This window comes from Paroedura picta, chromosome 1 (assembly GCF_049243985.1).
Source record: "Paroedura picta isolate Pp20150507F chromosome 1, Ppicta_v3.0, whole genome shotgun sequence".
Lineage (NCBI taxonomy): Eukaryota > Metazoa > Chordata > Lepidosauria > Squamata > Gekkonidae > Paroedura > Paroedura picta.
In genome coordinates this window covers 56,913,740-56,936,966 of record NC_135369.1, presented here as the reverse complement: position 1 = coordinate 56,936,966, position 23,227 = coordinate 56,913,740, and the positions used below count along the sequence as shown (strand labels likewise).

At 41.2% G+C, this 23,227-nt stretch overlaps 1 protein-coding gene across 1 annotated transcript in view; it reads left to right on the top strand.

Moving 5' to 3' along the window:
* USH2A (usherin) overlaps positions 1-23,227 on the top strand; it is a 684,687-nt gene that overhangs the window by 60,182 nt on the left and 601,278 nt on the right. The window contains exons 5-10 of the mRNA XM_077339259.1: positions 5,207-5,342; positions 8,943-9,006; positions 10,862-11,156; positions 13,116-13,300; positions 18,499-18,720; positions 22,340-22,433. Of these exons, the coding sequence (XP_077195374.1) occupies positions 5,207-5,342; positions 8,943-9,006; positions 10,862-11,156; positions 13,116-13,300; positions 18,499-18,720; positions 22,340-22,433 (996 nt within the window). The remainder of the gene's footprint in view (positions 1-5,206; positions 5,343-8,942; positions 9,007-10,861; positions 11,157-13,115; positions 13,301-18,498; positions 18,721-22,339; positions 22,434-23,227) is intronic.

Sequence of the window (23,227 nt, the reverse complement as noted above, 5' to 3'; positions counted from 1 at the left end):
ATTATTGTAATAAGCATATTTTTAATGCAAGCAGGCAGGCTTACAAAGCACGAATGTTGCTACAGTAAAAAAAGAGAATACAAGATGTGTTTCATTTCTGACTTAAAAATAAAGGTGCACTTAAACTTGTAAAAGACAACATTTTTATTTGAATGATATGACAGAACTGTCACAGGAGTGTTACCTGCTATAAAGAAAGCTGAAGAATTATTACCTTTATTAGACCAGTGACACTGAGCTTTAGCCATACATTTCTAACTTCTGTCCCTCTACAGAGACAATTTTCTTTTCTTAAATAAACTGTCATGCTAGTGTTAATATATTGTTGGCTCTCTCATACTCTGAGAATACTGCTGATATAAAACATGTATATGTTAGATTGGTAATAGTATCTTTAGTGTAGCTGACTAGAACAAATGCGTTTCCCTCATGGCTGTGCTAATGTGATAAAGGAAAATTGGCTGTTCATCAGCTTTTGGCTGGGTAAAGACAGTGGAGATGGAACCACATTCTTTTTTATGCATTAATACCACTGAGAACTTTTCACTAGTTATATTTCATGTTGCCTGTGTGTTGTGTGCAAAGATGTTGTAAAACATGAGATAATGCTACAAATAACAAAGTAGAAAAGCCTTGTATCTTTTATAATGATAACAGTCAAATACCAAAAGACAGTAACGGGCTGTAAAAAATGTGTGATGGAAAAAGGAAAACTTTGCAAGCAATGCACACTATTCCTATATAGACACACACACACACACACACACACACACAACAGAGAAAGAGAGAGAGAGAGAAGGAGAGAGCATTTCAGATGCTTCAGGAAAGCTTTATATTACAACAAAGTAAAATCTCCATGTGTTTGGTATACATTGCTGTATTGCCGTATCAATAGAGCTAAAACAGAATAAGAATAATGCTCTCTGAGTAGGAAAATTTCTATATGTGACAACTTTTGCTGAAACAAATTCCACTGCCTAGCCATTATGTTAATGCCATTCTGATTTTTCTTTAGTCAAAGGGCAGTAATTTCTTTAATTTAAGGAAAGAGAATTTTATCCATAAACATCAATTTTCTATTAATTTCACATTTTCTTACTTAAAATACTAATATAGCCTGTGATGCCTGAAGCACTAATGATTACTGTTTGGGCAAGATTTACAGATAACTGTGGCTGTTTGTCTTGGTCAGAATTTGTGTGGCTTTTATTGACAGTGGAATAGCATTTTGAATGTTCATGTTCTGATTTTCCAAATGAATTTTCTGGGGCCACCCTTTGTTTTTGCATTCCATTTATTCTGCCTTTTTACAAGCCTTTTGTTTGTCCTCACACACCCATTGTTTCTAGGATGCAATTACTCCAGTCCCATTTGATTTGATTAGAGTGGATCTCAAGGCAGACTAAAGCACTCTAGCTTCTCTCAGCATCTATTTGGAGAGGCGATTCTGCAGTCATCCCTTTAAACTCCTGAGTACCTGTTTATGCAAAATGGAAATAGGTTTCTACGCACTGGAAGAAGAGTAGCAGCAGCAAAAACAACAACAAACGTCTCAAATTTTTCAGCCTGTTCTCTCAAAGAGACAGGGTGCTACTAAAGGTTTTACTAAAAGAATATTTGCCAAAGGGTTTTAAATAAACAAATAATTCATTAATATAGGGATGAATTACTGCATGGACACTATGGCCACCAATCAGCTTTTGTCATGGGCAATTAGCTGCATATGACAACAGTGGGATCCCAGAAGGATTTTGGGATCCTCATGCTTATCGAAAGAAGTTATCTAGACAGATGAGGCTCATGATGTAGATGAGGATGCACATTAAGATATTTATTGGCATTGTGTGGAAGTGCATTGTCATGTGTGGAAAGCTGCTTTTGTATGCAAATATTCCTTTCTCAATTGGGGCACCATTGCAGCATTAACTCCCCTACAATAATGATGCTTTGGATCCCACAAATAATTTCTGTGGTTGGAAAGATTTACATCAGTAGACTGTAGTTTACGTGCCTAGCTTTAGCCTTAAATGCCCCCTCAAATTCCACTTCTAGGGAATGGGAGATATCCCTCCCCCCCGGAGCAGCATGGTGGGGTTGGATGTTCTACAGAGAGGAAGCAATTGGGAAAAATCAACCCCCAGTTCTGTTAGCAGGATTCAGTTGAAATAATCCTTTCATAAGGTTTATGTAATCTCAAGAGTTCTAGTTGTTGTTGTTGTTAGGTGCGAAGTCATGTCCGACCCATCGCGACCCCATGGACAATGATCCTCCAGGCCTTCCTGTCCTCTACCATTCCCCGGAATCCATTTAAGTTTGCAAAGAGTTCTAGTAGTACTGCTTAAATACGTTGACATCTCACAATGTAGATAGTGGTATAAATTGGCCACCTATACTCAGAATTCATTAATGAGAACCACAAAAAGTAGAATCTATTTTAAAACCAGATTTAAATTTGGTTTCAGAGAAAATATTTGTCCATGCAGTAATGACATTGAGACGTAAGAGACAACATGCATGCCTGAAAACTGAGTACATGTTAAGTGCTTTTGTGGAGCTTTCTCCCCTCCTCCCTCTGCAAACTCTGGTGAATGGCTTCCCGATCAGTCAATAAAGCTCATATTTGCATCGGGTGATTACAAGGTGACACAAATTGATATCTGAGCACCCCTAGTCTGCAGCATGGCAAAGCTACATGCAGACCTCGCAGACCTGTGCAAGCTATAAGGCTTCTTCTTCCCTCCTTTAATGGCAACACTAAAGGCTGGAACACTTTTTCAAGGCTTTTTTTCTTCATGGCTCCATCACTGGTTGTGGGCAAACAGAAGGTCATATCCAGTAAGCCATCAGTAGAACCAGATGCAGGAGGTTTACTCAAGGACAAGGCTGAGGAGTAAGCACTGGGGCTAGAGAACCTGGAAGCAAGGTGTATTATCAAGGATGAGCCTACAATCTAGGAGCAAGCAGCGTTAAACTCGGTTCTTTGATCTTGCAGAAGTTTCTTTTACCGAAGCTGCAGACTTCATAGCAAATGTCAGACAGCTTTGCAGCTGTGTTATAGCTGTAACTGTCTTTTTCTTGTGTTTTCCTGTTTATAGTGAAATGCTTTTGTAAAATACAGCTCAGAAATTCAGATGGAAGATGTCATCCTATTTCTAAATGCCAAAGTGGTTTTAGAGGAAATGGCTATGCTATGCTGGATTAAACAGTTTATTCAGAGTTAATATGGATTTTGCCCTGTGACTTTCCCCAGAAGTACCAGTGCATCATATGTTCCCTCTTGGGTAAAACATGGCTAAAAGCTAATTACTCGACTTAAATGTTTCATCTGAATGCACTGTTGAGAGATTGTTGGCGATTCATTTCAATTCACCATGCTCCAGTTTGAAAGGTAGAAAATACATCAGCGGTACTTTGAAATTCTTGGTTCTTTAAAAATGTGGTTGCTGTACTGGACTTAGTGTGAGGCACAGAGAATAGTTCATTACAAACATCAGTCTATGGCAAACTCTTATAATGAAGTGACATTCCCTTAACTTTCAGAAATATATGACCAAAATTATGATGTAACTTGGAGTCCATATTTTCACTGTTAAATGTTTACAGAAACAGAAGCCTTATACACACACATATAACTGGAAGGATACAGCACCAGCTCCCATATGAGCCAACTCAACCACTCCAGTCATCTTCAGTGGCCCTTGGCATCTGAGGCTAGACAGGTGGCAACCCAAGAAAGGCCCATCTCAGTCATGGCACCAAACCTTTGGAATTCCTTCCCAAACAGATTAATCGGGCTCCCTCTCTCTTGTCTTCCACCAGCAAGTGAAGATGTTTTTGTTCTGTTTGGTGTTCTCTCACTAACTCTTAGTAACCCCCCCCCTTGTGTTTCTGTGTGTCTCTATGACCAATTATACATGGCAGCGGCTGCACCAGGCTGCTGCTGGTGTCTAGTGGTGGGATAGTATGCCATGATGCTTCTGAGAATGCATGGGGGAAGGAATACCCCGGCACATGTGGACTGTCCCGAAGTTAGGCTTACGCACATACAATGCCAGGGCTGGAAGAGCCCACCATGCTGTGTGGTGGTGACAGCAGTGGGAGTGGGAAGCACAGGGCCTCACCACACAATGGCAGGAGACTCCCTTACTGCAGGCCATCTGAGGGCTTGAGTTGGACCAGGATTGGGAGGGGGCCAGGAAGGCATCAGCATTGTACACAATCGGTGATTTGCTCCGCTGCCCTGCTGCCACCAGCCCGAACATCCCACCCCATGCATAATCGGTCTATGTTTTATTTAATTGTTTAAAACATTTTATATGCATATTTGTATTTTAAGTGCTGTTTTAATGTTTGAAATATTTGCTGACTTGAGAACCCTGTCTTGAATGGAAAGTTAGTGTAGAAATGTATGAAATAAATACTTCTGATGTTGTAAATCTATTGTGTGTTTGAGATATGGTCCTTGAAACATGGAAAGAAAAAAACATTCTAATTCTGACGTCCTAAGCAGAGCCACACCCATCTATGAAAACTTTGTTTTCCCTTGTAAATCATAAAGTAAGATTGTGATGGTCAGACCTGGGTCATTATTTCCTCTAAGTAAAAGGAAGATGTGGACTTTATTAGCAATGAATGTAGTGGTTTCTGCATAGTCAGCCATGGAAAACATTTCCAGAGCTTTCTAGAAAACTTGGAGTACCATAGCACTCCTATGCTACTGAAAGCTGCCTAGACCGGATTGCAAAGTAGCTAAACAATTCACTTCCTCCAGGAAAACTTGATGCTTGAACCCATTCAGTCACTTTGGTGAAGAATGGATCATTTGAGACTGGTTGATACACACACTCACCATCACCACCAGATTTAAATTGCCCCAGAGGGCAAGGACCATATCTGCAAATGGTAGGCCTCAAAATATGATGGTTATTTCTTAATAACTTTTATCAGTATTTTCTCCAAGATTCTACAACAGTGCTGGAAGACAGCATCAGAGGGAAGGCCTTGGCCTCCATACCAAATTTGCTGGCTCTGCAGGGGAACTGGTTGGCTGCTGTGTGAAACAGTTTGCTCTACCAAATAAACCACTGGTCAGACCCAGCATGGTTCTTCTTATGAGGTGATATTTTAATTTTTTGTTAGATACAAACAATGTTTTGCATATTTTCTGCGTGTTTCTATATAAGTTTTAATATTATCTGTTTTATAGGTTCATCATACCAGAATTAGTTTCTTTGTAAATGGTTTGGAAGAAGACACCACAGCTTTTGATTCCAGAACTTTGGTTGGGTTAATTACAGATCTCTCTATCGATGGCAAATGGCAAGTTGGACAAAATGTTAATGGTAAGTTAGAATATGGTTGGAAGAGAGATATTATTTTAATGATTTAATTGGGCAATAAAACAAAACCCAGACAAGTATTTGCTAATTTTTATATCCGCTTCCTCTGTTATGCTTCCTTCTATATGCACACAAACTTTATAAAGAATGTCTTCAGATTCTTAAATACTGTCAGAATTATCCTATATACATTTATAGGAAACTCCCTTATCAGATCTGTAAGTGGTCTGGAGAAATGTTGTTAGTTGAGCAAGAAAACAGGTAGCCACGGGCAGTGTGAGAGCAGCTGAGTCTGTGCCTGAGCAATCAATTGTTCAGAATAAGAAGCCAGAACTAGACTAGCTAGAACCCTTTAGATTTATGTGCCATTTCATGCCTGCTAAGATTTTAGGCATACTACCACCCTCTGGCCATCTACAGTGGTGATGTTGAATTGTAGCAGAGATAAGACCAGCAGTCCTTCTCATATGCACCTATAGTGGCACAAAGATTAAGATATCTAAGTCGGATGAAAGAGTCCCTTGACTGAGACCCCTGAAACTTTAGCCACTCATTTTAGTGCAAGATGATTTTAAGTCCTTATGCTTAGGACTGAAGCTCTGTTATGCTTCCACACCATTCCTGGAGTCATAGCAAACAGAATGTTATAACCATCACTTCAGTAACACTGTCACTGGCTGAACCTGATGCGTTTCATTTTTGCCTGTCTAGGGTATATGGTTTTATCAAGAAAAAGTGTTTGAGTTAAAAGTAATATGTGTTCCTGTTCTGGCCTGTACATAATTAAGTTCTGTAGATCCTGTTACTTTGAGCTGCTTTTGTAAGACCAGCTAGTGTCCCTCAGTTTGCAGGGCTTATCCGTAGACCAGTGACAATAGCTTTTTAAAGCCTGCAATGGTTGGAGCCTATCTTGACAAGTTGTTAATGGGCCATACTAACTCCATATGTGACATCATTGTCAGCAGTCAAGTATGCAGAGGGTGATGTGTGAGAGCAGTGTCTTGTCTTCCCTCAACCAGTTTCAGCAAGAGTAGCTTGAACTCTTTCTCTCTGAGTTCATAAGATCCACTGTCTTTAGGGTAGAGGATGATGTGAGAGTAAAGGCTGAAACAGGAATACTCACCCCCAAGTTAGTTAGGCATCCATTGTCACACCTACCTTCTCTGCTGTCTTGAAGCTGTTTTGCACATCAGTTGCTAGGACTGTGCACATTTTTGGTCTGAATTATTCTGACCTGTAATCTATTTTTCATATATCCACTAGATGTCTTATTCTTTTCTTACTCTTCTCCCTCCCTCCCCAGTGGATTTTAATCTCTCCTGATGTCTAAATTAAGGGAAATCCCTCAGATCTTAAAGTTTGAAGAAACAGGATATGTTATAAATATGTTATCCCCTAAAAACATATAAGTATTTAAGGAATCACTGACTTAACAAAGGATTTATTAGGCAGAGCTGTTCCTTTCTGCAGCGTATTTTATTTATTTTTATTTACATTATTTATAGTCCGCTTCTTCACTGAGACAAAGATGGGACATCTAAAAAACAGTGCAATAGGATTTGGATTGCAGAACTCTGAAGCCAAACAAAGATGTTCAGCACAACTGAAAAAATCCATAAGCATCAATGTTACATCCTGCAGAACCCCACAGGATAGGTCACATTGATAATAACTGGTTTCCAAAAGCAACCTTATGAATCTGATCCATGAGAAGTGATTCAAACTCTGAATTTTGCCCTAAATGTTTGAAAAAGATGGCATGCTACACTGTATTGAAGGCTGTGGATAAATCCAGTAGGGGCAACAAAGAGGCATGTCAACATTCAGATAGAGGTCACCTGCTAACCCATCAGTGCCAATTCTACCCCATTGGCTGGCTTGAAACCAGATAAGTTATCCAAGAAGACCTAGACTGGTCCACTACTTCAGTCACCTAGAAAGGTCAAATTAGCAACTGGGTGATAATTAGCCACATCATTTTTTTCTGTGTGTGTGTGGGGGGGGGGGGTTAAAATAGTGGACAGATAATCCTTGAATGGTCAAGGGAAGGTGTCCTGAGTTAATGATCAACTTATGATAAACATTAAGGACTTGTTGATGTGGTCCTTACATGATTGTAGCTGTCAAATGGGCAAGGATCCAGGGATTTATTAGACCTGGTCAACATCCATTATAGAAACTGGATTTAAAAGATTGATAAATATACCAGGCAATGCATTAGACATTTCATCTGACCGAGCTTTTACAGGATTATTTCCAGATGGAAATCAAAAGTGTCTAAACCCTGCCCTTCATCCAAGAGTGAGCTTCATGGTTCTTTCTTATTCGGTTTTATACATATACCAGCCCTATGAGATAGGTTATGATGAAACAGAATAACTATTCTAACATCACTCTGTGAATTGAATGGCAAACAGGAATTTAAACCTCCTTGCCCAAATTTAGTGTAAAACTCTAACCACTACACATACTCATTTTTAAATTCCTTTATCCACAAGGAATTAAGAGCCTCTTGTGGCGCAGAGTGGTAAGGCAGCAGTCTTAAAGCTCTGTCCATGAGGCTGGGAGTTCAATCCCAGCAGCCGGCTCAAGGTTGACTCAGCCTTCTGAGGTCGGTAAAATGAGTACCCAGCTTGCTGGGGGGTAAACGGTAATGACTGGGGAAGGCACTGGCAAACCACCCCGTATTGAGTCTGCCATGAAAACGCTGGAGGGCGTCACCCCAAGGGTCAGACATGACTCGGTGCTTGCACAGGGGATACCTTTACCTTTACCTTTATCCACAAGTCCCTTGTGCAATTGCAAAATGCAAAAATAACTTCTAAAACTGCAGCATTTAAGAGAAAGGGGGGAAGTTACAAAAATGGAATTACAAAGAAATGCCAATATCCTGCCTGAATATTTGGTTATGTGAAAACAAAATAATTTTTCTCCTTATTCTGAATAGAGCCATTGCTATATGAATTCAGTGATTTTTCAGCCCCTGCAGTTCTATTTGGTGACAAATTGGTTCTGCAAATTTATAAAGGATGAGTACCACTGAAACAGAACATACTGTAATTTGGAGCAAAGTCCTAGATGTATCTGCATCTGGCTTTAAGAATGATTTATTCCAATGGAATGTCAGAATCCTATACATCAAAACTTGGAAATTCTCATTTTTACACACTTCTTGTTGACATTGGCATTTTGAACACCAGACACCCCATAATTGTGTAAAAGGCATGAAATCTTGAAAACATACCTTTCATCTTTATAGCGTAAATTGACAGCTACAGTTATCCCTACTGTATCTCTTCTCTAATTAGAGGTGGCACATAGACTGGCTCATTACTTCTGTCTAATGAGCCAGTCTGTGTGCCACCTCTGTAATCAGATAAGGGATAGGTACAAAATGTTCCTATAAAGTTATTATAAATCATTTTAATCAAAAAATTAAGTCACTGCCCTCCATAGTTTTGTCCAGAACCAAGATGGTTTCATTCAGAAGATGTAATTGTGCAAGAGAGATCTCTGTGTGCTGAATTTAAGATCCCCTCATGCAGTACGGAGCTGTTTTCTGGTTGATGGAACTGGATTATTTATTTATAATGTATTTTGCAGGTTCAGAGCAATTTGTTGGGAGGATGCAAGACTTCAGAATGTACCAAGTGTCGCTTACAAACAGGTAGGGAAATTTTCTTTTTTTTATAACCTCAGAAAGTACTATGATTAAGAAGAAGGGGCTGTTGTTTTGATAAGTATGCTTCAAAATGTTTAGGCATTCTTGGGGGGTTTCTTTCCTAAAACAGTTAGGTTTGGAGGTATGTATGCAAACAAATAATGCTTTTTTATCATTAAAACATATTCAGATGCATAAAGTGCAACATACTGCATTATACAAGCAAGAGTTTAGTCCAATATACCATGAACGGTTGAAGCCCTTCCTTGAACAAGGGCAAAAGCTGGCTGGATGAGGAATATGAAAGGCATGCACAGGCCTCATTTCCTGGTAGTGGCTTAGTGTGAAAGGCTACATCAATGCATCATGCTAGAAAACCACTAAGTAATGACTGACTAACCCTGCTTAAACAATTTGTCTTCCTGCTCATAGTATATGAGCCTCTTGTGGCGCAGAGTGGTAAGGCAGCAGACACACAGTCTGAAAGTTCTGCCCATGAGGCTGGGAGTTCAATCCCAGCAGCCGGCTCAAGGTTGACTCAGCCTTCCATCCTTCCGAGGTCGGTAAAATGAGTACTCAGCTTGCTGCGGGGTAAATGGTAAAGACTGGGGAAGGCACTGGCAACCACCCCGTATTGAGTCTGCCATGAAAACACTGGAGGGCATCACCCCAAGGGTCAGACATGACTCGGTGCTTGCACAGGAGATACCTTTACCTTTACCTCATAGTATAAGACATTAGCTGCAGCTTCTGAACAGACCTTAAGTGTAGTGCCAAGTAGATTGCACTGCAATAGTCCAGTGACATTCTAAATATAACTAAGATAGGGATAACTATGGCTAGATCTGACTGACCCAGGAACAGACACAGCTGATGCACCAGCTGAAGCTGGCCAAAGCACTCTGAGTGAACACAGCCACCTGGTTTTCTAAAGTGGTTGCTGCAAATAGAATGGAAGTATAACACCATTTAAGATGGGGAAGATCTGTCCTGCTTTACTACTAACCCAGAGAGAAATATTAACACAGAATAGGCTCTGATGCAGGTTCTGTGTTGTGTTCAATCGGTTTAGCTCTGAACTTTCTGCCAGTGGCACTCAAGCTGTAATCCCTTCCATTTTATCACAACCATTTCTCCAGTGAACTGGGGAGACTGCTTGGGGGGGGGAATGCTTAGGGATGAGTATGTCAAAAACATGGGCCACACCCCTATTCCAGAAACTGAGCATGGCCTTGGGAGAATTGTTAGTAGCTGAAGTGAGAAAATTCCTAAGCACCAACAGGACCTTTTCAGATCCACCTGATACCTGGGCCAGACCAGATTCATGTCATTCTCTAAACACAAGAATGGCCTATTATGTACGGCCACTGAAACGGTGGCATGGAGAACGAGGAGGAGGAAGAAGCGAAGCAAACCGATTATGCACGGGACGGAACACAACGGTGGCAAAACCCAGAGTATCCGATTATGCACACAGATACTCCGGAGCCGCTTCTGGTTGCGCCCTGGTCCCAGGAAGCTCCACTTTCATCCGCATCTCGCTAATTAGGCTTTTTCGGCGCCATAAGTTGACTCTGCACCCGGTTGCCTCTTGCAGCGTGCATAATTGGTGATTTTAGCCGCCGCCATTCCACCCTGAATGCCGACTTTCCACTCCGTGCATAATGGGCCATTGTAACAACTGGTTTTATTTATCTACTTCCAGGTCATTGTTATATGGTAAAGGGAATTCTGAATAGGAAAACAAGATGGCTGTACCAGTCATCAAGTTCAAAGAGCATAAAGAGAATTATATATGGGGTTTTAAAGACTTTACTGTTTTCTTTGTTATGCATGTGATCCTCATTTCTTTGTATTCTAGAGATGTTATTGAAGCATGGTCTGGAAAGTTTCCTGAACTTCACACTCAGTCAGAATGCCGTTGTCCTGGTAGTCACCCCAGGGTGCATCCTTTGGTGCAGAGATACTGCATCCCTAATGGTGCTGATGACACAACCAATGACAGAGTGCTTAGATTAAATCCTGAAGCTCACCCTTTGAGTTACATCAATGATAATGACATTGGAACATCATGGATTTCATCTGTATTTAGAAATACAGAACAGCTCAACAATGGAGTTACCATCACAATAGACTTAGAAAATGGACAGTATCAGGTAATTTTAAGACTCCCTTTCCAATGCACTCTGTATAGATGAGAACTGAACCATATCTTTATTGGTTCAGGAGGGGTGAAGGAAATTTATTTGAATTAATCTGACATTCTATTGCAAGCTTATTAATTATGTGTGATTTCAGTTTGTTTCAGGAAGCAGCGTGAGAACAACTTCTGCATATCACTCTTCCTTCCGTTTTCCTTTTCTTCCTACCTTTTCATATGACATTGCTGTAATACAATAGTTTTTGAATTTTCTATCTTTGAGATATTTTTCTACATCACCTTGTCTTCTAGGAACCTTACATGAAGATTCTGGGGATGGGTGAAGGATAGGGATGGGCATGAATTGGTTCACAAAGTTAGCCACAACGTTTGGATGATTTGTGGTTCATGAAGCAATGTTTATAGAAGAGTGCCTGGCACAAAAAATTCACAAACTTTGGTGCCGTTCATGGCAGTTTGTGAATATATGCATTACTGGCAAGACTGCCTCAGCTCAGTTAACCTGTTTACAAAAACATGCTGAGCAGAAGAACTTAACTACTGGGTGTCGTAGCTGAGGAACTATACTTTATACCAGGGGTAGTCAAACTGCGGCCCTCCAGATGTCCATGGACTCTCTCCCACCCAGATTGTGAATCCCTTTGTTCCATGTAGATGAAAGTGGGCTCAAAGGGTGCTTGTCATTGGGAAAAGATGTCCTCCACCCACCCACCTGTACCACAGGCCCCCATCACTGAGCATCAGACCCATCATGCCATCATGCCAGCCCACTTGAACCCACCTCTAGCAGGGCATCACTAGTTTCTAGACCACCCTGTTTCTAGACCACACTTCGCAAAAATTTCTACACCCTCTCCCATGACACCTGACTCTCTGCAACACCATGATATAAAATAGCTTAAGGGAGTGGTTGGTTGGTGGCAGCTTCATATGTGGCTATATGATCACGGACACCAGAGCCAACATGCTGGTAGCGGTGAAGGCTGAGCACCATAATGGCATCATCTTCTTGGTGCACACACTTAACCTGGTGATGAAAGATGCTCTAGAGCTGGGGAGCACTGTCAAGGCTACCTGGGATGCTGCCACCCTCAAGATGCAGTCCTGCCTGGAGACTTGTTGGCCCTTTACTTTTGGGCAGCATTCACTCTGCCTGTCTGCTGTGCGGGAATGGGATTATTCTGTACACTGGCTCATCCTGGACTTAACCACCCACTGGAACTCCACCTGTATCATGATTGTATATTTGGTGGAGCAGAAGAGTACAGAGAAGAATGTTGTCTCTTCCATGACTGGTTGACCCTCTCCCAAATGGTCAAGCCTTTCCAAAACATCACTGATATACTCTGTAGCCATATGACCACTCTGGGGCAAGTCATCCCCCTGATTCAAGGGCTGAACCAGACATTGGCCTCAAGGTGACACCTGTTGTCCCATGGATCAGGCTTTGGCATCACCACCAGGTTGCAACCTCTTTGCAAGGAAGCCTGTACCCATGACCCCTGGATAAAACCCAGAATTGCTTTCCCGAATGCAGAGTTCTTGCAATGGAAGTGTGAGCTCTGTCAAGAAGTGTGCAGACTACTGGCCAGCAGAAATGGCCAAAGTGAACAGGGAGTGGAAGAAGCTGGGGAGGAGGAGCTGCAGCCTGGCACTTGTACCTCAAAGAGCCCAACCAGGGAGAAGCCTCCCTACTAGTTGTCCGTGGTAAACTAGGAGGTTAACAGTGACAGAGCTGCCAGGCATGTAAAAATGGAGGATTCAGCAGAGGTGATGGTAAAGGACTACCTTATCAAGTCACCTGAGCCGCCAGTGGAAAAAAATTCATCACAACTAAAGCATGTCTCTGCATTTGTGATGAACTTTAACTAGAGCAGGGCCAAGAAATACAAAAGTTATGATATTCAAAATTATTTTATCCTTCATTGCTTTCTGATTTGCTATTGGTTCATAGGTGTTTTACATTATACTACAGTTCTTCAGCCCACAACCAGAAGCAGTACAAATACAAAGGAAAAAGCAAAGTGACCTGGATTGGGAAGACTGGCAGTACTTTGCAAGGGATTGCAGTGTGTTCAGAATGCAGAACAATGGGTCACTAGAAGATCCAGACTCCGTCAACTGCCTCCAGCTTCCTAGGTATGAACAGACAGTAAATTGCATAATGTAATAAACATTCTGAAGTCTAAGCAGGTGAAATCTAGAATGTCTACAATCTTGGATCGTAGTTTGAGGTTAGTGGCAGCCCTGATTTATTTGGGAATGAACTGCAAAATAGTATGAGATCAATAACCATCAAGTGTAATCAGGAGATGTTTAAATGAACTATGGAACAGTGTTCACAGACCCTGATTAAGGCATAGCCTGTGTTTCTAAACCTAGAAAAGCTGCACCACAAATAGACTTTTGAGAAATCACCAAATGGATTACGTTAGATTGCCTCTAAAAGTAGAGCATTTTAGACATAGGCAGTCCTCAAAAAATGAAGAAGAGGAAACTTCTTGGCAGCCTGCCTCCTGATGCTTTCCGGATCCCATTTCTAAAGTTCAGTTACAATTTATTTGAAAAAGTATATATATATAACATCCAGATAAGTTAGAATCATAGAATCATAGAATAATAGAGTTGGAAGGGGCCACACAGGCCATCTAGTCCAACCCCCTGCTCAACGCAGGATCAGCCCTGAGCATCCAAGAAAAGTGTGTATCCAATCTTTGTTTGAAGACTGCCAGTGATAAGTTAATAAGGGTGGTCATGCCAAAAAGACAGCATTAGAGAAAATAATGCAGAAACATCAATATGTTTCCTTACCTACCTCCAGACGTCTTTCCCCCCTGATGAAAATAACATTCAGATATACCTTACCTTAGATGGCCAACATGTTAGAATCAGAATCACACAGAGCTGGAAGAGACCACAAAGGGCCCAAAAGTCCAGCTCCATTTTCTGGACCAAACACACACACACTCCTGACAGGTGCTCCTCCTAAAAATTTCCAACAAAAGAGATTCAACCACCCTTGGAGGCAGCATATTCTGTCTACCAACAGCTCTCACCATCACAAAATACTTTCTAATATTTAAGTGGAACCTCCTATCCTGTAATTTGAACTCATTGCTCCTAGTCCCTGTCTCTAAAGCTGCAGTAAAGAAGTTGGCCCTCTCTTCAGCATGTCAACCTTTGACATAATTAAGCACAGCTGTCATATTACCCCTTGCCCTCTGAACTTCACATAATCAACTCTTTCAATCTTTCCTTGTAAGGCATGGATTCCAACCCTTTAGGCTGCCCTTCTTTGAACACATTCCAACTTGTCAATATCCTTCTTGAACTGCAGCACCCAGAACTGGATACAATATTCCAAATGAGGTCTAACCAATATGGAATAGAGTGGTATTAAAACTCCCCTTGCTCTAGATTCTGTGCTCCTATCAATGCAGCCTAATATCACATTAGCCTTCTGTACTGAAGAATGTATATATGTCCGCAGCTCTGTATTTCATAGCTGTACATGTTTTAATTGTTGTTTTTATGTTGTATGTATTTTAGCTCTGGTTTTAATTGTTTTAATGATATACTTTTGTTGGTTTAGATGGTTTTTAAAGATGCAATTCAATTATGTATGCTCTAACATGTTAGCTGCCATAGTGGCTTTAGTGAAAACAGAAAGGCAGCAAATAGATTCTGCAAAAAATAAAATACACTATCATGCCTCTGAAGATTACCCCTTCCCAGTTCCCTGTGTTAGCAGCTGGTTGCCACCTACTGTTCTTATCTATACATTGCAGATTAAAATACCCAAGAGATTGAAAACTTCATTCTAGACCAGATAGGCACAGTTGTATTTGAGGATGCTTTCCAATAAGTGTCTTGCCCTTCCATGCGCCCTGTTTTGCATATTGTGCAAGCTTTAAAAAGAGAAAGGCAGAAATGTCTGCCTTTAACCATACCTGTTAGATAGCACCAAATCCTGGCAGAATTCAGGACCTAGTCAGCATCAGATGTGTGTTGCACTTGTGTCAAAAGCCATCTGAGGCCATTCTTCTAGGTGCAGTACATGTTTATTGTTGTTGTTTGTTCCTTCAGTCTTAGTGGCAATACTTTTAAAGTGTCAGCATCCTTCTCTGGGTTTTCACAATTCAACATTCTAAAGGGAAGAAGATGAGATCACCGAGGGTACGCTGGTTTTTCAGAAAAACATAATTTGCATTGTTGCTGTTATCATTTCAATGGAGGACAGCTGGAAAGAATTACTAAACATATTGCTTGAGCAAAAGCGGGGAACCTTAAAGAATCAAAATATTTTTAAAAAACCACATATTTTAAAAACACATAGAATCATTATATTTTTCAAAAAGAATTCCAGACCTAAAGTGTGAGATGTCATAAATGTTTTATATGTTTTTCCTTCAATTATATGACAGTGATTTGAATGAGCAACATTATGTACGGAAGATGTACAGTAAACTTCATATTAAAATACTTCCTAAAGACTTCTGTACATTACTTGGCAATCAAGATGCTTAAGAAGATGTTTAAAAAGAAATTAGCAGAATGTGTTATTTTGAGCTACAGTTTAAATCAAAATTCTGTTCTATCAGCCATACTACATTCTTATGCAAAGCTACAAAGTGACTTTTAAAAAAAGAAGCTAGTCTCCAAATTCCATCTATCAGATCCTTTTTAAACATTTTTTAAAATCAAATATTTAAGGAGAAATTTATCATAAGTTGTACAGATTTTCAAAATATGATCAGGCATGCTATGATTTCTGCCTGATGCTTGGCTGAATTCAGGTAGTCCTGGAGCCTTCTGATATTTCCAGGTTTGGCTTCTGCTAAATTAGGTGCTAGTGACACTCTGGAAAAGGGAAGGGGAGTACATTCCTGCACATAACACATTTTTTTACATGTGATTGTACAGATAAAAATAACATGTTTAAAAGGCCATTTTATTTGAGATGATTCCTATGTCTTCCCCTATGAGACTGCTCTTTGGATTCAAATCCATTCTAAAAGAGATAGAAGAGTTTTAACTTTTGGGAACTGTTTATTTTCTGGTGTCCACTGCCTTGAGCATTAGTGGGATTTTTTCCCTTTGAATCCCAAAATATCTGTACTCTGGCAATTATGAAATTCAGGGATTCTAGGAAAATCTTACCTCAAGAAAGCAAAACGAAAATAACAACAAAAAAAGAGAATAGAAAGACCCCTCATCAAAACTGCTCCCTGAGAGCCAGATTGGTGTAGTGGTTAGGAGTGCTGACTTCTAATAAGGAGAGCCGGGTTTGATTCCCCACTTCCCCACATGCAACCAGCTGGGCCTCTTATGCACACGCCAGAATGCCCGCGCTGGCAGCAAGAGTGCTTTGGTTAAAATCACCGATAATGCTCGCTGCTGCCGCCAGGTTGGGCACCTCCCGGCCCAGGGCTATGGAAGGCCCGCAGTAAGCAACCACGGGATCTTCCACGTAATCACCAGCGCCAGGCTTGTCGGCCCGCCCAGCCCCGACCCTATGGTGTCCCTGTAGAGACACGGTGCACCCCTGCGGGCTCCGCGGAGCCCCGGAGCTGGCAGGGGCGATCCCCTGCCCCCACATGGGCTTGCGGACTCCCTCCCCAGGCCATCCAAATCTCTCCCTGCCCCCACCACACCGGCTTACCTTCTGGCCCTGGCGTTCAGCACGCGCGTGCTACGCTGGGGCAGCCCAGCATGCCCCGCCCCTGTGCATAAACAGGGAACGGTGGGGTATCCTGACCTGCCGCAATGGAACGGCGGCAGCACACATTAGCTGCTGCCATGCATAAGAGGCCCTGGTGACCTTGGGCTCGCCACAACATTGATAAGGCTGTTCTGACTGAACAGTAATATCAGGTCTAACTCAGCCTCACCCATCTCATAGGGCAGGGGTAATCAACGTGTGGTCCTCCAGATGTTCTGGCAGCGGCTCATGGGAATTGTAGTCCATGAACATCTGGGGACCACAGGTTGACTAACCCTGTCATAGGGTGGCTGTTGTGGGGAAAGGAAAGGGAAGGCGACTCTAAGCCACCATGAGACCTTCGGGTAGAGAAAAGTGGCATATGAGAACCTTCTTCTTCTTCTTCTTCTTCTTCTTCTTCTTCTTCTTCTTCTTCTTCTTCTTCTTCTTCTTCTTCTTCTTTTCTTTTCTGGGATGTAAAAGAGCACATTTCCTTTCTGGTGTGCAGATGGGGTTTTTCACACTACCCCTGATTCTTAGGGCTGCAGAAGTGTTCACACATTATTTCTTTCTTCCTTCCTGGGAAGGATCAGTCTTTAATCTTTGGGTTCTACTAAGGCTGATCCTGCACTGAGCAGGTGGTTGGACTAGATGGCCAGTATGGCCCATTCCAACTCTATGATTCTATGAAGTTGCCTGAAATTTGATGAGATTATGGAAGCAAAACCTTGGATTAAAGAGGGAATAAATTCTAATTGGAATGAAACTGGGTAAATATGCCCACTCCTATTTTTAATATATTATTTTTTATTATACTTCAATTTATAGACTGCCCCTCCCCACAATTGGATTTGGGGAATTTTACACACAATCTAAAGTTAAAAACTTTTAAAAAACACAGACAATTTATAATCACCATTCCATTACCACCATAGCTTCACTGGCCATTCTTGTAAGGAAGATTTATTGGAGTAGTTCAGGTAACTGGTCACAGTCTCTGAAAGAACATCTATGGGATGTTCTTGTAGTCCTCCTTCCTTTCATCCTGCTCTCTTTTTCTTCCACCGATCTGTGAGTTTTATTGACATGAAGCAGAGTCTGAGAACAGGTAGTAAGGATAATTTCTATGCAGTCCAGGAAAAAAAAGGGGAGCTGTTTTGATTTCTTGTACTGGATTAAACATTTCTGTTTTTCTCTGCTGAGCATGACAGAAAGACAATTCAAGACAATCCTTTCCCCACAGCAACATTTTTCACTACTATTTCATATATTCTGAAAAACTTGTCAGGTAATACAAGTTCTTGTTCCACCTTCATGTTGTCGTTGTTGCTGCTACAGCTGTGGTGAAATATTTGATGACAACCTATTTACAAACCTATGTGTCACATTTCCACTTTCAGATTGGTAACAGACAGCACCTTTCTATTTGAGTGGTAGTTTAGATGAAAGAACACAGAACTGTATTGCTTTGATGGCTTTAAAAAATTTGTAGTCCCTGTGGATTTCATTTGCATATTTTCCACTGGAAAAATCTGCTTGGCCAACTCCAGACTGCTTGGAATATGTGAGAAGTACTAAGCATTTCTGGTTAAGCATCTAAAGACAGACATTTTGTTTGTTTTTCTTTTTTAAACAGCATGACACCATATTCCCATGGAAACATTACTTTCAGCATTCTCACACCAGAACCAAATCGTCGCCCAGGGTACAATGATTTCTATAATACCCCTGAACTTCAAGAGTTTGTAAAAGCCACAGAAGTGAAGATTCATCTGATTGGCCAGTATCACACTACTATGCCTTGGGTTAATTTAAAACATAAATACTACGGGATAGATGAAATTACGATCAGTGGGAGGTAAGTTATTCCTTATTTAAAAGTGAATCATCAGGTGATAAATTATTTCGATATAGGCTTTATAAGCTGCCTTTTTCTGGGAAACACAAGGGGTCATGCACAGGTTTCCCATGAGGTCTTCTAGCAATAACCTACATAGTTTCAGCAAGATTGCTGTATTGTACACCTTAATTTAATTTTAGATATTTATACCCCACTTTTTTTCTCAATGGGGACCCAAAACATCTTACAAAATCATTCTCTCTCCTCTGTTATTATTTTCACAACAATCCTGTGAAGAAGGTCAGGTTGACCAAATGATTGTCCCAAGTTTATCCAACATGTTTCTGTAACAGAGTGGGCATATGAACCTAGGTCTCCCAGACCATAATCCAGCACTGAAACCATGACACCACACTGGCTCTCCTACCATATTGTGGGATCAATGTTTCATTTTTGGTTTATTGATTATTATGGGTTTGCACAAATGAAAAGATGAAGGAGTGCAGATGTTATCAAAGGGAAAACTGTGTTTTTAAAATTCTTTTCTGGTTTTGCTACCTCTTACAGATAATTGTGCACAATTGAAAGCCTGTCTGAAGCTTTGCTGTAGTGGCATTTCTAAGTTTTATTATGGAATCCTGTACATGGTAGTTGTAGTGGTCTTAATGATGAACTAAACTCTTTGTCTTAGTGAGTTTAACCCCGTAAAATGAGTCTTCTGTCAGTGGAAGTGTTACATTATATGTGACTGACAACTTTATTGTATGTGTTAAGTCAGTAGTCTTGCTGAAGACATAATTGCACACTGTAAATAAAATGCAAATTAAGTAATGACTGAGTCTCTAGTGAAAGATGTGGTCTTTAAAAATGGTTTTTTAAATCAGGGTTTTTTTTAAGCAAGCAAAATGAAATTATGGTCATTGAAGTAACGTATAGGCCGTAGATTGGTTTGTTTTTTAAAGCTTTATTTTATAAGGAAGGTTACAGAGCTTTTATAGTTTCCGTATATTGATGCATGTAACAATAAGGGATGTAGAACGGTAGAGTCTAGTCCAAACTTGTCAATTCTTAGACACTAAGCAGGGCCAGTACTGGAATAGGAGGCTACCCAGGCAGACTTTGGCAAGCTACTTCTATCAGTTGCCTTGAAAACTCTATAGGACCACCAGAAGTTGGCTGAAACTTTGTGACACTTTACACCTACATGGAACCATATGGGGCTTGTGATTTTCCCATGTATAATACAGTGTCTTTGCAGGGGTCATTTTAATTGGGAAGTCATGGGGAATCAGCCTAAGTCGGACCCAGGAGTTCACCCCATTTTATGTATGTATGTATGTATGTATGTATGTATGTATGTATGTATGTATGTATGTATGTATGTATGTATGTATGTATGTATGTATGTATGTATGTATATATGTATGTGTGTATGCATGCATGCATGTATGTATGTATGTATGTATGTATGTATGTATGTATGTATGTATTTAGATTCTTATACCGCCCTTCCCTATGATTCTGGGTGGTTTACAGGAAACATTTTGGAACATTTACATGGAACAGTATCAGTATCAATATAACAATATAACAATATAACAACAATAACATACCAACTAGTACTAGAACAGTATTTTGACAACTATAACTCTGACACTCCCTTGGTAGGTTGGATCTCTTAGTCTCGGGGGGGGGGGAGGAACCTGTAGATGTTATGGGTCAGTCGACCTCAAGCAAATGCCTGGTGGAAGAGCTCTTTTTTGCAGGCCCTGCGGAATTATGGAAGTTCCGGCAGGGCCCTGATCTCTTTGGGGAGCTCATTCCGCCTGGTGGGGGCCAGGACTGAAAAGGCCCTGGCCCTTGTTGAGGTTCGACGTGCCTCTTTAGGGCCAGGGATCCGCAGCCAGTTGGAAATGGTGGAGCATAGAGCTCTTCTGGGGGTATAGGCAGGGAGACGGTCTCTCAGGTACACTGGACCCAGGCCGCGTATGATCTTAAAGGTGATTACCAAAACCTTAAGCTCAATCTGGAATTCAACTGGGAGCCAGCCGAGTTCTTGGAGTACCGGCTGGATGTGAGATCTCCATGATGTCTTAGTGAGAATCCTGGCCGCAGCGTTATGCACCAGTTGTAGTTTCCAGATCAAGAATAAGGATAGGCCTGCATAGAGCGAGTTGTAGAAGTCCAGTCTAGAGGTGACCATCACATGCATCACTGTGGCTAGGTGCTCTGGTTCCAGGTAGGGCGCTAGTAGTTTGGCTTGGCAAAGGTGGTAAAATGCCAGCCGTGCTACCTTTGTGACCTGGGCTTCCATTGTAAAGGAAGCATCCAGAATCATGCCCAGGTTCCTGGTGGAGTGAGTTGCTAGGAGCTGCACACCATCCAGGGTGGGCAGGTGCGCTTCCTCCCATGGTCCCTTCCTACCCAACCATAGGACCTCCGTCTTTGCAGGGTTGAGCTTCAGACGACTCTGTTTGATCCACTTCATCACTGCTTCCAGGCATCTGGCTAAAGATTCTGGGAGGGAGTCAGGGCGGTCATCCATCAGGAGGAAGAGCTGGGTATCATCTGCAAATTGGTGGCAACCCAGCCCAAATCTCTGCACCAGCTGATCAAGAGGGTGCATGAAGATATTAAATAGGATATGAGAGAGGACTGCTCCCATTGCTACCCTCTGTCCGCAACCCTGGAGGAAGGAGCCATTTGAGGGCTGTCCCCCATATCCCAGTGTCTGCAAGGTGGTCTGAAGTTTCCTTCAGGAATGCTGATATTTGGCCCACAGCAGCCCTTTCAACCAACTTCCCCAGAAACGCCAGATGTGAGACGGGGTGGTAGTTGTCAGGCTCCTGTGGAGCCAAGGATGTTTTTTGAGCAACGGGCGTGCCACTGCCTCTTTTAATCCCTCTGGGAATTCTCCCATTGAAAGGGAGAGGTTGATCATTTCCCAGAGGGGGGCTCCTATTCTATTTTATTTAATAGGACTTGCTTCCAGGAAAGTATTTTCAGGATTGCAGCCATAGTAGGGTCAACTCCTTAAACATCAAATCCCTGATCTGAATCTGGGTGCATTGTGGCAGATTTTATGCCAAGGATCGATGTGAAAGCCATTCTTGGATCTCACAGTAACACATCTACACACACACACACACACACACACACACACACACAATATTTGTTGTTTTACTTTATATTCTTGCTGGGCATTATTGAGAAAGAAAAGTAATATAAAGGTGTCATAAATAATAAATAGATGTCCTGAATGATTTTAAGACAAATGCACATATTGTTACAGATGAAAAGGTTACTGTTGAAAACACAGGTGCTCTCTGTAATTAATAATTAAGGCCTTACATCTCCGTAGTATGTAATGAAAGCACATAAATGCACATTTGATCACTTAATAGTTGGTCTACAGCCCCATCCTGTCAATTTACTCCCTTGGAGAGCAGCATTCACTTGACATTTATAAATGTTGAATAGAGAAGAACATGAAATGGTTACTCCACTTAAAATGCTCTCTTCTGTTGTGGTTATCCTTAAGAGAAGCAGACAATACATTTATGACCATGTGAAAATAAGAGAGAAACTCTTTGAAATGGTACATCATATATATATTCTAAATAGCTATATTTTGCAGGTGTAATTGTCATGGCCATGCTGATCTTTGTGACACAAGTGTGAACCCCTACAGATGTCTTTGCTCCAAAGAAAGCTACACAGAAGGCAACAATGTAAGTTCCTTTATGCAAAACATTTCAAATTTTCAGAATTTGAACAAAAAAAAATTCATATTAATCCCAAGAGTAAATGGAATGTCCTGGGATCTGTTTTGGATTACCTTCTATCATGCGGTACTTACCAGAGGGGAGGGGGATCACACTGTGCATAGTCTCACCTGCAGGGTAATTTTTCATTACACAATTGTGTTTTTTTTTGGTGGGAGCTTCCTCTTTTATGAAATAGCAACTCAGATATGGAATAATGGACTTCCTCAAGAATTTGATGCTCAGCTAACTTGTATCTTGACTCAAAACTAGCCAGCAACAGCTTGTGAAAAAGATATGTTTAACTGTTGGTAAAGGCATGCATGTGTGCATTCAAAACTTTTCAAATAATATTTCTGCTGCTTTGCCTTTCTTACACTCATATTTTTTCATATTTTTCATCTACATGATTTGGGAATCTGTAGGAAAGACACTTATAGAATGAGTGCCTCTTGTTGTTGTTAGGTGCCGTGTCCGACCCATCACGACCCCATGGACAATGATCCTCCAGGCCTTCCTGTCCTCTACCATTCCCCAGAGTCCATTTAAGTTTGCACTTACTGCTTCAGTGACTCCATCCAGCCACCTCATTCTCTGCTGTCCCCTTCTTCTTTTGCCCTCAATTGCTTCCAACATTAGGCTCTTCTCCACGGAGTCCTTCCTTATCATGAGGGGGCCAAATTATTTGAGTTTCATCGTCAGGATCTGGCCTTCTAAGGAGCAGTCAGGGCTGATCTCCTCTAGGACTGACTGGTTTGTTT